The 18,151-nt window shown below is 39.2% G+C and overlaps 1 protein-coding gene across 5 annotated transcripts in view; it reads right to left on the bottom strand.

Annotated features, from left to right (window-relative positions):
* FBXL17 (F-box and leucine rich repeat protein 17) overlaps window positions 1-18,151 on the bottom strand; it is a 290,756-nt gene that overhangs the window by 197,050 nt on the left and 75,555 nt on the right. For all 5 annotated transcript variants that reach the window (XR_005842732.2, XM_413983.8, XM_015280455.4 and 2 more), the window contains exon 5: window positions 3,657-3,764. Coding sequence is in view for 4 of the 5 variants with exons in the window: in XM_413983.8 (XP_413983.4) it covers window positions 3,657-3,764 (108 nt within the window). In the remaining variant the exon portion in view is untranslated. The remainder of the gene's footprint in view (window positions 1-3,656; window positions 3,765-18,151) is intronic.

The following is an 18,151-nucleotide window of genomic DNA, read 5'->3' as shown; positions in this document are numbered from 1 at the left end:
CTAACATATATTACAATGAGAAAAAAAAAAAGCCTTAGGACAGCATACTAAAGAGCAACGAAAAGCAGGACAAGTAAAGGAAAAAATACTTGATGCTGCACATACATGAAATAATGAGCACATCCAAGGGAATGCTACAAGCAGTTGTCCTGTCAATGAGGTGAACATGAACTCCTCAATCATTTCTGAGAACTTAAAGAGGTGTAATTTTCAAAGCCACTACCATCTTTCCAATACTGGAATCCTAAAGAAAGTTTATATTACTTGAGAGAAGGAAGCAGGAATCCCAAAGTCTCATGCTCCAACTATTCATTCCATCTGACTTTGATGAAGTTGATAACAAAGCTGCTTCCTAGAGATTTTTGGAAGGACTGTGTAAATAAGGATTTCTAATCATTTATTACTCCTAAACAAAATGAAATCAGAAGTAAATAACAATAAGAAAAATAATAATCATTTCATAACCTTATAAATGGGACTATGAAGCCACACAATGGAAGGACAACACGTAACAATCATCTATTAAATCTTCAGTAGCTCTGGGTCCAAACAGCGCAGTATCCAAAGAGTGTACCTAAAAAGAGATCCATGTAGGAATCTCCAAGAAAACCCTTGGTTTGCTGAACCTCCCTGTATGGGAACTGCCAATCATGGCCTGAGCCTCTGATTGATCACCTGAGGCAATTTGCAGGTATATGCTGCAAATACAGGTATTTGCTGTACGCTCCTTCTGTCTGTCTTCTAAATTTTCTAACTCCTACATTTATGTTGTGCATATAAGATAAAACCTACTGAGAATTATTTAGGAAATAATTATGAAAATAACTGTATTACTTCCACTCATAGACATATGCACCTTTTATAAATTATTTCAGTATTCACTGAACCCTTTCTCAGCAACATCCCTTGAGGTGCTATAACTTCACCAACTAAATTAATTTATCTGATTTATTTCTTTTTGCATGTTTTCCGAAATGCTTTCAGTTCTTCTGTATCTTTAGCTACTAAGCCGTCCTGAGCTGATGAAAATATTTTACAGATATGCTTGACTACTTAGTACAACAATAACAACAAAAAACGCTATACTTTCTTCACCAAATTCCATTTTCCTTTAATATGCTCTACACATACTACTTCAAGATCTCTTTATCCATCATCAGGTTAAGGCAATAGCACAAAGTTCAACAAAGGAAAGTTATGGGTGCTGCACCTGGAACAGAGCAACGTCAGACAAAAGCACACATTGGAGATGAGTGGCTGGAGAACAGCTCAGCAGGAAGGGACCTGAGGCTACTGCTGACAGCAGCTCAGGGTAAGTAGCAGTGTGCCCTGGCAGTCAGAAGAATAGCACCGCATACTGGGGTGCATGAAACACAGCACAGCTAGCTGGGCAAAAGAGGTGATTGTCACGCTATAGTAGTGTTGGTGTGGCCTCACTTTGAATACTGTGTGCAGTTCTGGGCTCCGTAACATAAAAAGAATGTTAAAGTCCTTGAAAGCATCCAGAGGAGGACAGCAAAGCTGGTGCCAGGGCTGGGAGTCATCTCCTGTGAGGATAGGCTGATGACATTGGCACATTCAGCCTGGAGATAGGGAGGCCAGGAGGTGACCTCACTGCTCTCTGCACCTCCCTAAGGAGGGGAGCAGAAGGCTCCGGCCAGGCTCTGCCCCTGGGAGCTGATGGCAGGATGGGAACAACATAAAATTTCACCATGAGGGTGGTTAGCCACTGGAATAGGCTTCCTAGAGAAGTGCTTGATGACCCACGCCTGTCTGCATTCATTTGGACAGTGCTACTGGTAAAATGTTTTATTTGGTTAGTACTAAAGTGGTCAGTTGAACTAGATGGTCTTTGTAGGCTCTTTCCAACTGAACTGTTGTGTTAGTTGTTTACCAGAACTTGGTTATATTGAATTCCCATTTCTACAGACATCTTTACCAGTTATAATGTGGGAAATTTAGACTGGATATAAGGAAGAAGTGTTTTATGATCAGGCTAGTGAAGCACTGGAACAGTTTGCCCAGTGAGGAGGTGGATACCCCATCCTTGGAGGCATTGAAAGTCGGACGGGACAGTCTGAGGAACCTGATCAAGCTGTAGGTTTCCACTGCATGGGAGCTGGACTAAGTTTAAAGGTACTTTGCAACTCAAATGATTCTATGATTCAGTTCTATTTTCTCCTTCATTATTTTGATTTTTTAAATTCTTAGCTATAAATACCAATAGTCCTTTTAAATACTAACTTCTTCATCGCAGATGCATTTCCTCTGATCTCCCTGATGTTTACATGATTTCTCAATTTACCTTCAGCTGTGAATTTTAATTAATAGGCTGTTTATCACCTCATCCCAAGTAACTCACTTTATTGAACACTTACACTAATTTTTGCAGGTTCACACAAAAAAGGTTCTCCTACACATCACTCCTCTTATGTAGAAGTAAAAGAAAAGGAAATAAAATCTAATTCTCACATTACATATAAGTTATAGATGTGGATATATATAAAATGTGTGTGCACAGGGGATATACACTGTTGCAGTGAAGGGATTATCTAGATGTCTTGCACTCAGAATTGTGTACTTTCAGTTCAAGAGTTTTTGTTGTCTTAGCAATAAAGTCTACTGTAACTAGGCATTTTAAAAACATTTTACTATACAGCATTGTTAATTCTGGGAGAAAGTGCCATCCCTTGAATATCACAGAATTGTAGCGTTTGGAAGGGACCTCTAGAAATCATCAATTCCAATCCCTCTGCAAAGCAGGCTCCCTACAGCAGGTTGCACAGGTAGGCATCCAGGTGGGTCTTGAATATCTCCAGAGAAGGAGAATCCACAACCTCCCTGAGCAGCCTGTTCAAACGTTCCATAACCCCCACAGTGATGAAGAGATTCCACATATTGGTGCAGAACTTTCTACGCTCCAGCTTTTGGCCGTCTCCACTTGTTCTGTCCCCAGAGACCACTGAAAAGAGTTTGGTCATGTTCCTTTGTCTCCCACACTTAACATGTTTATGAACACTGATCAGATCCCATTCTCAGTCTTCTTTTCTCAAGGCTGAACAGACCCAAGTCGCTCAGCTTCTCCTTATAGTGGAGATGCTCCAGGCCCTTTATCATCTTTGTGGCCCTCCACTGGACTCTTTCCAGGAGATCCCTGTCTCTTTCATACCAGGGAGCCCAGAACTGGATACAGTAGTCTAGGTGAGGCCTCACCAAGACTCAGCACTTGGTTTTGTTAAACCTCATCTGGTTTCCTGCTGCCCAGCTTTCCAGTTTGTCCAGGTCTTGCTGAATGTCAGCACACCCTTCAGGTGGGTCAGCCAGTCCTCCCTTTGTGGGGAGTGTACTTGTTTCATTGGTGTACTTGCTGAGGATGGACACTATCCCCCCACTATCAATGAAGATACTGAACAATATCAGACCCAGCACCAACCCCTGGGGAACACTGCTAGTAAATGTTTTTCCAGTTTGTTTGGTTTTTTTTTTGTTTTTGTTTTCTTTTTTTAAACCAGGAAATCCAAACATTTATTCAAATAATACAAACTTCATTTATCTTGTCATGTTTCTATCCCTGGCAGCATGACCCTGGTACATATCTGTTGTTTGGCAGCAGTCATAAACATCAGTGAGAAAATAAAAGCAGCTGTGATACTTACATTAGTGAGGTGAATTACTCCTTTAGATGTAACGGAGCAGCCCATGAAACCAACATACTGCAGCTCAGGACAGTGTTCAGCAAATGCTTTCACTGACTGATCTGTCACCTGCAGAAAAGATACACAGGTATATTTGAACAGGTAATATGAGTACATATACATAATATAATCTGTTTTTCCTGTAACTCTGGCAAGATCCTCATTAATAGTTTTATCCATGTTATCACTAGTACTATTTATTTTAAGAGTTTGAAAGAAAATGTTAGATATGCATATACATCTGTAGAAGCGTATGAAGAGAGATGATGGAAGAGGGGGATCATCATCTTGGAGAAGACGCAAAAATAGAAGAATGATGGCAACTGAAATTCAAATATTCTGCTTATCTTCAGATAACCCAAGAGACCACTCTATCCACTGTTCCCATAAATTATACATAGACATCAAAATACTAACAAATTTGATTGTCATCCTGGAGAATCATGCTGAACATTGCCATGCATCATTTCTTCAGCAAAGAATTTGAACTCAGACATATCCTAAGTTTCCAGTCCCTTTCTAGACAATATTAGTGAAACAAAGACATTGTTTTTAACTAAAAGATAATATTGCATTCATTTTCATCTCATGGTAATATATCATTCAATGTCATTTACCCATTAAATGGAGATTTTACCTACTTTATTATTGTGATTTAAATGAATTTCTCAACCATTTATTTTGTCTAATAACTACGAAACACAAATTAGTGCAATGTTTTGCAGGTATACCCAAAGGAGAACTATCTGCCAGATTTGTGAAGGATGTAAAATGGATATGCTTAAGACATCTCCGTGTTTTTCTTTAAACAAGTTGTATTTATTTTTCATTTCTGAGCAGTATATATTCCCAATGCAAATGACAGTAATACAAAACTCCGTTTTGATTTTGGGATAAAACCTGTGCTGTCCAGCAAAATTGCACTGAAATATCTCACTGTGTCTGGAATCTTAAGCCTTTAAGTATTAAGCCTTAAGGCATTATGGATATACAAGAACATATTCTTGTCATCACAGAAGCAAAAGAAATTTTGAAACATCCGTAATTCAGCCTCAGGTGAATACATACATGCAAACAGCATTCTTACTGCGCTATGTATCACCTTTATACATGTTGCAATTTGCCTGGCTAGCATGTCACTTAAGTGCATGCCAGCACCCATATGTTGACCTTGGTGAGACTCTGATAAGAGAGTTTTTGAAAAGATAGACCAGACATAAAGGAGACCAAGATTACAGATACAAGTCCACATTTAAGCTGTTTTGATCCGAGGTTATTGAGTGCAGCTTATATAGGTCCAATGTAGTTTCTCAAAGCAACAGTTTCTCAATGAATAAACAGTTTTCTAGTTACGCATCACCCAACTACAAATGAAAGACAAGACCTCAGGAGCTGGATATTTACAAACCTGAAAACAGACCAAAAAGAAAGGAAAAAATGGCCAGTTGAACAGAATTAACAATGAAATGGGCACTGGCCATGTTTTTTCTGCATTAGCCTATGTCTACAGACTACTTACTTAGATTAAAAAAAAAAATTGTAATAAGAAATTTCTTCTTTTGTTTTGATCTGAGCGTCTTAATCTTATATTTTCATCTTTGCACAATTTTCTCATCTGACTGTCACACTATCTGAGAATTCTGAAGATTCTGACCACTAGAAACCTGTGACAAATAACACCTGAAATCAAACAAGATTTTCCTAACTACAAGAGGTTAAAAGAAAAAGAAGTAACATCTAAATTAGGATTAGAAAAGCAGAATGTACCGATACTAGCTTTCTACCTTAGCTTTTCTACAGAAGATAAACTAAACCCTTTGTTCTTCAGGAGAAAAACCGTGTTACGAACTTAATCTACTTTCTCTACGGAGGATTAGAATATCATTCTCTTGTTCAGACAGGCTTGTCCTGGCTAGCAAGAAAGCATATTCATTGACAATCAATAACATAAATGCCTAATGTGGCAAATTTAATAGAGAAATTAAAGGTTTAATAATAATAAGTAATTTATTTCATATAGCTGCCAATTGTGTGCATGAAGATTTTAAAAATGATGCTTTCACTGCCAATAATAAAATTACTACCTGCATCTTAAAATACCTTTTATTAATTGTATGGAATTCTCAGCATCCTAAACAAAATTAAAAAGAAAATAGTTTTGGTAAAAATTGGTGACAGCAGATCAAAAGTATTAAACAGCTTATAGACTGAGAGTTAACATTCCCAGTGCTTGTTAGGTAGTTATGATCTAGCTGGTCAGAAAAAGTTTTTTACCTCATTACTCATTACCATTCATGTCCCATGATCTTCCTAGTTTAGAAAAATTTATTTACAACCTGTCAATCCGAATATGCCTTACATTTCCTCTGGGAGAACTCACAACTTTTGTCATGCATTTTGCTACTACAAATGGCAATTTCTGTTCTTAAATCTTTACTTAGTAATGAAAGAGTTGTGCATTGAACCTATTGATGTCTTTAAGCAGACGCCATGTTTTGCTGTCAGCTCATAAATGCACTAGATCTGTAGGACGTGACTTTAAGTTTTAATGGGAAACACTAGAAATTTTCCAGTCAGAACTGCAATATCACAATCAGCATTCTCGATCGTACCAGTACCTATGAATATCTTCAGTCTTTTTCAGACCCAGAGTCATTTATAGCAATTTGTATTTTAATATCATGATTCTCAGTGAGAGAGTCTGTAAAGGATATCATCAGATACTGTGTTTCATTAGCTACTCTTATCATAAAATTCCCTCACTGGAGAGAGCAGTTAAGTGCAAGGAAAAATAAACACACATATTTCTGTATATATCTATATACACGTACACTTGCGGTCTCACAAGAACAATGGTTTCTCACAACAAGAATATGAGATAGTATCACAGAATCACAGAATTGTATTATATCCCGACTTGGAAGGGACCCACGGGATCACTAAGTCCAACCCGTGGCTCCACACAGGACCACCCAAAATCCAAACCCTACATCTGACAACACATCCATCTATCCAAATGCTCTCAGAACTCTGGCACTTGGGAACTGCCCACTGCCCCAGGCAGCCTGTTCCATGCCCACTGCCCTTTGGTGAGTAACCCCTGCCTGACCCTCCCCTGACACAGCTCCATGCCTCTCTTCATTCTGTGTTCAACTAGGTAATGAAATATCTAATGATAACTCTCTTAAACAAAGTATCTGATGAAAAAGTTAAAAAATATAATTCTCACTATGGCTCTCCTTCTTTCTGAAGGTGACTGACAACATAAGCTAGCTTGGACTTCATAGGTAAACAAATGCATAGGACTGCAGTCAAACACCCTGACCTACAGTTCAGTAAGAGTAACTGATGCTTGAATCCCATCCATCAGTATTCTTATACAGTTCTAAAGACATAATAAGCCAAGCTTTTTAAGTAGAAACAGTATTTTTCATTAGCCATGCTTTTACAGAGGAGAAAAAAGTAGTTAAGTTTCAGACAGATCTGAAACAGAAATAACTAAGCTAAATTTAAAGCTAAAAAAAAAAGAAGATTCTATGATTGAAAAGAGTTCTTATTCTGTTTAGTTAGACTGACTGCTATGTTATTATCTGCAGTGTCTAGCACTGATATACACGTTTGAGATTTTATATCTAAACTCAAAACATGCAGGCAAGCTGACCATTTTTACTGTCCCAGGAATGGTAATCTCTTTCACTGTGTTTTAACTTCCCAAGAGATGACTTGCTCTGCACGCTGCATGATCAGTGACAGTTGAAAAAATAATAATAATAATAATGGTTAGCAATAGCATATACGCAATGATTATGCAATCTGAACTCTATTCATGATGCATTATGTAACTGTATGCTACAGTTTCCTCAGAGTCCTCTTTATTACTCAGGAGACAGGACAGGTATGTGAAACATGTATTATAAATATGGCTTCTGCAGCCTAACAAGTATTTGCAAGTATCAACCCTCATTCAGACATACTATAAAAGATTGGACTAATAATCTAAAAACACATTACCAAAGAAAATATACTGCAGTTCTATTAAAAAGTCCATTGTCAGTGAGGATTCAGAAATTCACAGCTAATTTTTTTATAGATCACAGTAGTGTTCTTCCAAGAATCTTTAATATCTGATTGTCTAGTCGACCTTCATTGACTTTCATTCACCCTGTCTTGCTTGATATTAGTCTTGGTTTGAAAAAGTAATATAGGATGATGAGGAAAGATTTATAAGTAATGCACTAAAGCACTGTGAATGAGAAATACACTGGTCTGGAACTAATAGCACAGATTTTGCTCCTATTAAAAAGATCTATGATAAGCAAGCTATGGTTTAATCATTTTCTTCTTCTGTATTACAGTTTATTATATATGAATTCCAGTTCTGTATTGTTTTTACAGAAATTCAATATTTTGGCTATTCTGAATTAGATTCCGTAAGTATTAGTTTATTTTATATTCCATAATTGAAGTAGCAACAAAAGAACAGTTCTGAAGAATAATTCAAAAATGAATTTTGAGGTGCAAGACAAGCAAATTCTCACTAAAATGCCTAGCAATTAATAAAAACTTAGAGAATCTCATGTACAGAAAATGGAAAAGAGATAGGAATAAAAGTACTGCCTGGACTAGAATGGACACCACGTTCTTCCATTGAAACAGGCACACTACAAGTCTATGTTTATGTCCAATTCTTTATATAAAATATGTAAATAAAAGCTTGCAAAATACTGAAGGATTCTTTTTTTTTTTCCAGAATAAAGGCATAAACTGTGGTAGAGTGAAATATGAAATAAAGAGTCTGTATGTCATGTATATATCATCTGAGAGTTCATTGCACAAGTCAGCACTAATGGGAAAAGAAAGCCCTTCATTCCTAATTCCCTACTGCATAAATCTTTACTTGTCCTGAACACATCATGTTTATCTTGGGCAGCACAAGAAGAAAGCTAGGGCCAGAAATTACTCACCTGAATTCAGTTTTATATTTGGAAAGTCTGGAAAGAGGTTTCTAAAAAACTCATCAACTGATTCAGCCCTAAAACTTCCTTGCTTTTCTGTTATACTACAGACTTGATAAATTATAGACTTAGAAGATCGACATAAAGCCCTGCATGTAGCATGTTGCAAAGCCTCTCAGAACTGTTTTGTATCAGATACTTAACCAATGTTAATTTTCCTTGGTCTGTTTTCCCTGGAATCCTTGAACACCAGAATTAACCATAATGTGGTGTAGACTGCTCTCCATATGAATCTACTTAGGCATAACGTTGCTTTCTTTCTATGTATTCAGATCACAAGACACAGGAAAATCATGCAGAACAAAAGTAGTTATTCTGCACTTAATCAAATCCTGAGCTTACAGGTGAACTTAATTACACACACAAGTATACAGACACACACACACACACACACACACAGACAAAAATTAAGGAAAATAAGTTAGGTTAAAAGTCGTGTGCCTTCATAGAGTGCTGAATAGGCATTGCTAAGTCCAGTTCTCACTGCTGATAACAGATGCTTTTCTACACACTTAAGACAGTACAGACAGCGGGTCTTCTGTTTCTCCAAATAACACTGTCAGCTATCCTATCTCTGGAGTGCAAGGTAGCAGGCTCAGACAGTAAAACCACAAATTAATGAAGAAGCAGTGGATTGGTGGATGGAGTTGTAGCCTGTAACACTACCGGCCAGAGCGAGTCAAGCATCCTCCAACTTGACCCACATCAAAGAGTACACAGCAAGAAAGACATACAACCTTCATCAAAAGATCACCAGATGAACATCGAGAGCCTTTCCTGCCATCTGGTATGCAGACTAGGTGGAAATACCACCTCTGCATCCGGTGTGTGCACAACACTAAGTAAACATACCTGCTTTATGACTACTCTGTGGTTATAGAGTTTGATTCCACATGTCAATTTGGTAAGCCAGCCAGGAGGCTCTTCGCTGGGCTGTGGGGTTGGTTGGCTCAGGGGATGATTTTGGTGCACCCCAAGAAATTCAAAGACTCCCTAGGGTGACACATCCACCACAGATCAGGGAACGAGCCCCAGCTGCAGACCAGATATGCTGGGAACAGGGAACCAGTAACTTGTGAGGAGACATCCCACACGAGGTATGAAGAAGCGTATGCCCCCCGAGGAACATGAGCTCACAGGTAAGCTTGCCAGCTAGGGTGGGAAGGCTCCTTGGGGAGCTCCCACTAGGGTCCATAGGTTCAAGGGAACCTATGGGAACCAATCAAATGGTACTGCATATAGTATGTGAGCTTGGGAGGGTGTTTGGAGTGAATGTCTGAATTGTTTTTATTTTCTTCTCTTTTCTCTTCTTTCTTATTTCTGGCTAGACATAGGAACCATGGTAGTAATTGCTATAATTGCTTGGTACTTGTGCTGCAAAAACGCTTCTTGCGGGATCCCGCTCCTTGTATAAATAACTGTATTAGTCACTGTCTTTGTAGTTGTTAAATGCGTGTGTTGTAAAAATGTTACTTGTGGAATTCCATTCCATGTTTAAAGTACTCTTTTCTTGGTGGGGGATGTTGGTTACGACTCTTGCCCAGGGAATTCAGTGTTCCCATGCCCTCAGGAAGCAGATGGACTCCATTACCCAGCAACACAATGAGAATACTTGTAAAAATCCCATTTTGCTGTGGGACATTGGTTATGACTCTTGTCCAGGGAATTTGGTGTTTCCGTGCCCTGGGGAAGTAGGTGGACTCCATTACCCAGCGAAACACAAGGGATTTTCACCCAATACCTAAGACCAGGCAGGATAAACAGCTGTTATGGGACAAAAGGGGGTCCAAAAGAAATTCTGGAAAAGACCATTTTGGGTTGTACTTCTGGCTCATTGGAGAAATGTCACCAATGAGCCAGGGGGAGCACTGAATAAGAAACCAGGAGTGTAAATGAAGTAACAAGACCGGTTTTTATAATTGAGTGCTCTAATCATGAGACTAAGAATTGGGTGTTTGTGGAAATTGAAGAACTGTATTGTTTGATTCATGGGTTTTGAGGGGAGTGGGACAAACTGTTTTGACGGTATATGAAAATGTAATGGCTAATGGTATATGGAAGCATAATTGAAGGTACGTGGAAGTGTAATTGAGGGTACGAATAGTGGAACAGTGTAAAAAGGCAAAAGGGTTAAAGAAAAGGTAAGTTTATCAGTGCTGGCATGAGAGCAAGCCCCCCGCACCGCTTCCCATGAGCAGAACTCTCAGAGTGAGAGCCGGGGCTGGAGACTGCTGCTGTAAACAGCGTTACTTGCGAAGCGGGGGTGGAGGAGATGGGGCACTGGATATGAGGATAGCCTTCATCTGCAGACATCTAGGAAACCTAATATCCCAGTGTTAGCACTGGAAGCCTTCGGAGGGGAGAAGGTGAAACTGAAATATAATGTTAGTAGTATATGTAATGATTAGAGTTTGGAAAGTGAAAAAGGTTTGGGAAAGACACAGGCTGAGGAAGGCAAAGATGAGCAAGGTGTAACAGGGATGTCAGGGCCGAAGAGAGGTGAGCAATATGAAGAAAAAAACTGATTGAGAAACACAGATCATAAGGAAATTTGGAAGAACAGCAGTACCTGCTTCTGCTGCTGCACAAGAGCAGGGCCCTAGGACCAACAAATCCCCTCAGAAAGAGGTTGGGGGGAGCCTGGAAGAGCCAGGGAGGGCTCTGCCTCCGCTGGACCAAAAGCAGTGTACAAACTGTGGGGAAATGGGACATCAGTGGAGGAATTGTAAGAAGCTGAGGGGGAGGGAACCATCTCTGATCGCAAAAGCTGAATAACGGGAACCTGGGAATTTTATCCTAGCAGATCCACTGGTTCAATAGCAGCTAGGGGGAGCAGGATAAAGAGGTTTATTTTCTGGTGGATATGGGTGCCTCTTGCTACCTGTAGATGATTTTTGTAACAGTAGCAGGAGCTACTGCCAACAGGAAAAAGCTTACCTTTTGGGATCAATTAAATATAGGGTGCAAAAACAAGTAGGAATACATAAGTTCTTGTACCTGCCAGATTCTCCAAAACTGTTACTTGGACAAGTCTTACTAGAACAAATGGATGCAGAGATTAAATTCAATAAAACGGGAGCCAAGGGTCAAACAATATCAACTGATTAAAAACTTTAAGTCTGGCTTTAACATAAACTGGGAAAGACAATGTTGTACCCCCAGAAGTTACAGCAATCTTAAATCAGGTATACTTAGGAGTGTGGGTATCAGGGATGCCTGGTAGAGCCAAAAATGCAGCCCCAACTAGAAGTCAAGTTAAAAGCAGGAGCTAGCCCAGTCGGGGTAAAGCAGTGCCCTTTGAGGATACAAGATTGTGGAAGGATAAAAGAAATAACAGATAACTTTTTGGAGTTTGGATTACTAATTGAATGTGAATCCAAATACAACACCCCAATCTTGCTCATGAAAAAATCAGATGGCAAGAGCTACAGTTTGGTACAAGATTTGAGGGCAATTAATAGAATTGTTGAGGATACACACCTAGTAGTGGCAAATCCATACACTTTGGAGTTCACCTTCTGCATTTGAAGGATGCCTTTTTTGCCTGGTTCGGCCAAAGGAAGCCTAAAGTTATCTGCCTTTGAATAGGAAAACCCTAATACAGGGAAGAAAAGACTCAGATATCCTGGACAGCGTTACCCAGGGTTGTGAGATCAATGATTTTTGAGAACTGGTCAAGTCATGAGCCTGAGATTTGGGTTCTTCCAAAGGGGTGGAACTTCACTGCAGAACAAGGATGCCACAGTAACAAAAGAGGACTTGTGTGCAATGGACTGTGAGTTTGCTGAATTTCCTGGTTTAAACTATTATCAAGTTTCTCAACAGAAAGCCCAACTGATCAAAAAGAAGGAAGCAACTTGCTGAATGCTCAGAACACCAACATGGAGCTACCTCTGAGCTGGCAGTGTGTGACTGCTTAGAGACTGTCTATGCCAGTTGGTCAAACCTACAGAAGGAACCATTGGACAACGCTGAGGACTCCTGGGTTCACCGATGAAAGCAGTTTTGTGAGACAAGGAAACCATAAGGCAGGATATACAGTAACTGCTACTGACAAGGTAATCAAAGCACAACCATTACCTGTGGGGACTTTCGCTCAGAAGCCTGAAATAACTGCCTTGACAAGAGCCTTAAATATATGCACAGATGCTAAATATGTATTTGGGGTGGTACACGCTCATAGTACCATCTGGAAAGAGCGAGGATTGCTCACACACAAGGAAAACAAATTCAGCATGATGTAAATCTACCAAAGAGCATGACCATTACACTTTGTAAAGGACATCAGAAAGGTAACACTGTACAGGAAACTGTAAAAATGGTGGATCAGGTGGCAGAACAGGCAGTTAAAGGAGAAGGCTTTAATTCCAGATGGTAAACTTAAAATCTCTGAACCTGAGTCAGAACCTGTAAAAAATTCTAGAGAGGATAGAAATCTAATTAATGATTTAGAAGGGAAGAGAGCAAGCTGACAGATGGGTGCACGCCCAGATGAACACACTGTTATGCCCTTTAGTATTTTATGGAAATTGGTTCCAAGGGAAGATAATAAAATGTATCAGGGGAACAGACACCACGAAGTACAGTCCTAGTACCAGGAACAGGGTACAAGTGGGCCTACTGGGAAAGGAAACCTTCCAGGGTAACAATGGCAAATTGATTTCTTGGAACTCCCAAGAAAAGGGGAGTACTGCTATATGTTGGTACTAACTGATAGCTTTTCAGGGTGGCTGGAGGCATTCCCTTGTAGAACTAATAAGGCATGTGAAGTAAATAAAGTATTGCTACAGGAGGTTATTCCAAGATGCTTGAGAAGTACATAGTCTGACAAATAAAGTGCACTGTTGAAAGTTAAACTGGTAAAGAAAGGATGAGTCAGTTACTAATTTGCTTCATCTCAATGTACATAGGAGGTGTTTTAGCCTGGGAAGAGAACTCCTTTTACTGTGTAATTAGTAACTTTTCTAAACTTTAATCTTCTCTGATTACGGGTCTGCACACAACTACCAAAGGCAGGGATGGAAGTACTGTGGTTTGGGGTCCCGTCACTGAATTGGTCAATAAAAATATAAAAGTAGCCATAGGGAGTCCGTTTGCTTAAGGGGCAGGTAAGGAAGCTGCAGCTAACAGCACCATTATTTTAGGACCAAAATTGAACCTCATATTTTGGGCAGAGAGTGGGATGACCCAACTTTTAAGTAGGTGCATAAATGACTCCACATACTCTCCTTTGTCCTCCAAAGTACGTTGGATCAATCTTACATTTGCAAATTTAACAGTGACCGCCAGTAAGGAAGGGCTTCTGGTGGATGTATGGGGACGAGAGAGCTCATAAATTGGTACCAGTAAATTGGAAAGGACACTGTATAGGAGGATTCTTAGCACCTTCTACAAGCATCCACCCAAAAGAACATCAGGGTTAGGGAAGACTACATGAGGCCAATATTAAAATACAAGAATAAGAAGCCCCAGTGTATTAACTAAAGACTTCTCAAGACTTCAGAAGTTCCTCAGTGCAAGTATCCCAATCTGGGAAATTACAGACCTCCAGAACTCAAATATCTCAAAAGTGCTGGAAGACATTGAGAATGCAACTATGGATGCCATAACAGCTGTCCAGACAGAAGTTAGCTCTCTTAACAAGGTAGTATTATAGAATCAAGTGGTCTTAGACTTAATAACAGCCAAAGAAAGGGTAGTATGCGTGATTGTCAATCTTGTGCTTATGTGGACAAGACCCATAGAGGAGAAACAGACCTGCAGACCATACAGGAAAAATCCCAGGTAGTTCACTGGGTACCCCAGCATACCTCATTGACTGATTTCTTGGGAATGTGGGGCACACTGATACAGGTTAAATGTTGCTTTGCCAACAGGTGACGATGGAAATAAAGGCTAGTAATTCCAAAGAATTATGATCAAAAAGGATTAAGTTGGATGATCTATCATTGCCGTACAGGGAAAGAGGATGATATTTTTTTACTAAAATTTTATAATTAGTTTTTAATGGAGTGTCAGAAATCACTGTTCTTCACAAGAAGTCACAAACTATTAAGTTTCCCACTAATAAGTAAAGCTTTTATATGTATATACTTATGCATTATACCTTCCTAGTCCAACAAGTAAAACACTGCAAATAATATTTTGAATTTAAACATTTTTTAATTAAAATACAAATTCAACAGAATTTTTACATTCATTTTTACTGTAGGACGCAGTACCCAAAGTGTCCACAGACAGGACTCTAGCAAGACTGGCCTTTAGGAAATTTAGTCCCAGAGGCTGGGAAAAAAAGGCAGCAGCAGGGAAGATGCAGAGGATCAGCTCACTTGACCAAAATGAACATTTACAACAACTCTGTGGGATCTGATGGTATGTACAACTGAGTGCTAAAGACATGATGGCAAGGCCAAGTTGCCAATTGTGGCAACCGAGGGAAGTACCCAAAGACTGGAGAAAAGTCCATGTCACTCCTACCTTCAAGGAGTATGACTACAGGCTGATCAGTCTCACCTTGATTCCTGGGGAGGTAATGAGGCAGCTAATCCTGGAAACTATTTGAAGACACATGAAAGACAAGAAAATGACCAAGAGTAGTCAGCGTGGATTCATCAAGAGGAAATCATGCCTAACCAACCTGATAAGCTTCTCTAATTAAATGACGGATGAGAGGAGAGCAGTAGAGATTGTCTTCTTGATCTTCAGTAAGGCCTCTGAAGTGATTCTCATAAAATCCTCATAGAGAAGCTGTTGAGTATGGGCTAGATGAGCAGACAGAGAGGTGGAATGAAAACCAGGTGAACAGCTGATTCAGTGAGCAGTGGTCAGTGATGCAAAGTCTTGCTAGAGGCTAGTAATGAGCGGAGCACCCCAGGGATCAATACCAGTTCTACTGTTTTGTTTAACATCTTCATTAATTATCTGGACAATGGGTTAGAGTGCACAAATGACATCAGAATTGGAGGAAGTGGCAGACTTACCAGAGGGCCATTCAGCTAGCCAAAGGATCATGGATAGAAAGTTACTGGAAAACACCTCTACAGGAAAGGACCTAGGATTCCTGGTGGACACCAAGTTGAACATGAGACATCAATGTGCCCTAGCTGCAATGAAGACTAATGATACCCTGAGCAGAATTAAGCAAAGTATCACCAGCAAGTCAAAGAAGACGACGTTTCACCTCTACTCAGCATTGGTGAGTCTGAACTTGGAGTACTGGATCCAAAAGAGGTTGTAGCACCTGTCCTATGAAAACTGGCTGAGCAAGTTGTGACTGTTCAGCCTGGAGAAAAGGAAGGCATCAAGGGGATCTTACTGATGTCTATAAATACCTGAAGAGGGGGTCAAAGAAAAAAATTCAGGCTCTTTTCAGTGGTGCCTAGCACCAGGAAAAGAGGCAATGGGCACAAAGTGAAACAAAAGATAGTCAAGGTTCTCTCTGAATATCAGGAAGCATTTCTTCACTGTGCAGGTGACTGCAGATTAATGTGCACTAGCTCAGAGCAGATGTGAAGTCTCCATTTTGGAGATCTGCAAAAACCATGTGGATGTGGTGCTTGGCACACTGCTCCAGGTGCTCCTGCCTAAGCAGAGATCAGAACAGGTGGACCCAGAGGTCCAAGCCAACCTCAACCACTCTGTGATTTAAATTGTATTTGTCATAAAAGCTCTGAAGAAGCAACTAGTATTGGCAAAGATGTGTTTAATTAATGACCCTTAACTGCAATCACAGAATGCTGACAAAAATAAGGCACAGATAATCTGTTACCCTAGTCAAGTTTTCAGGACACCCAAGTTTCATTAGTGAACTGCAGCAAGACTAAGCTCATGTTAACTAACTACCAGCAGACATATCATCTATGTCTTCACACTCAGTGTGGATAAATTAAACCATTTGCTTACTCAAAATAGAGATTCAACAACTGTCATCACCATTTTGCTGTAGTAAGAGGAGATTTTAGAAACATTAGTAACTATGAGCCACCCTCAAAATAAAGAAATTAAAATATTTATATTCTTTTACCTACAGTGAAAGCAACTGAAATGAAAATGAAATTATCCCCCTTTTTTAAGTTGCAAATACATACTTGTAATGTTTAGGTTGTATCTTCAAAATTTTCAGAACCTGGACCTATAAATTTTAATTGTTTTCTTTCATTATAACTTCGATATTTAATACAAATGTGCAGTCTTTCATTAAACAGAATACTGCTCCTTACTAGTAGCAGCAGCAATACAATTTGTTTAATTGTTAACTGTATAGGTGTATATTGTAACTGTATAGGATGTTTCTTGAAACAGCTTTCACCATGGAAGCTGATGTGTAAACATGAAATACAAAAGCAGAGCCTGGAAACTCCTGCTTATTCAGGTGAACATTACAAAATGAGTTACTCCTTCAGAACAAAACCTTATAGCACACAAGATTAATACAGTAATTGAAGTATAGACTCACAGGAGGTGCTATCTATGTGAAGCAGCATCACAAAGTACTATGAGTCCGTTTGGGCCTTCTGCCTAGTATCCATGGAGGACAAATACTAGGGCTGTCTCATTTTGAGATCAGAAGCGGCCATCAACTCTTCTTTCATCCATATATCTTAGTTCAGGAGTTTTTACATCAGATCACAACAGAAGATGACTAATGTAAAGTGTTGAAAGGATTGCTTCTATTTTTTTCTGTTTGTTAAATTAATCAGCTGGATCCTTCAACTACTAACTACTTTAAAATATCCTGAGTATCAAAAAACCTCACGAAGAAAGTAGTTTTGTAATATAGGGTAAAGGTGGTGAGGCACTGGAACAGGTAGCCCAGAGAGGTGGTGGGTGTCCCCATCCCTGGAGACATTCAAGCTCTGCGCAACCTGATCTAGCTGTAGGTGTCCCTGTCCATTGCAGCAGAGTTGGAACAGATGGTCTTTGGGTGTCCCTTCCAACTCAAATGATTCTAAGATTCTATGAAAATTTTTAGAGATAGCTCCCACATTACATCTTTTAAGGGCAGTATTCCACTTTTGTGGCACAAAGTAATATCACTCAATCGTGTTCTCTTCTCCTTACTAATGACAGCCACCAGAACAGACAAATTCCACTTCCTACTTTGATCTATTTTGTCTTGGAATTAATACTAAACAAAACAATACACTTTGAACATACTTAAGTTTGAAATAGTAAACAGCTATAGATAACTTATTTTCAAACTGGTTTAACTAGATGGCTTAGAAAACAAATCTCGGTTCTCAACATAACTTACTTTTGATTTCACATTTAACTCAGAATTTAATAAAGTACAGTTTGAAGGCCATTATATTAAGCAAGGTCATCAACACAGCAAAATTTTTTTGCTTCAAAACTCAAATAATATCATAAAACCTATTCTTCAGCTTCTAAAATATTGCTTTCATCCCAAAAGAAAAAAAAAAATCATCAAAATGTGTTTAC

This window comes from Gallus gallus, chromosome Z (genome assembly GCF_016699485.2).
Source record: "Gallus gallus isolate bGalGal1 chromosome Z, bGalGal1.mat.broiler.GRCg7b, whole genome shotgun sequence".
NCBI classification, from domain to species: Eukaryota; Metazoa; Chordata; class Aves; order Galliformes; family Phasianidae; genus Gallus; species Gallus gallus.
Note: the sequence above shows the minus strand (reverse complement) of the source record. Positions and strands in the feature narration are given on the sequence as shown.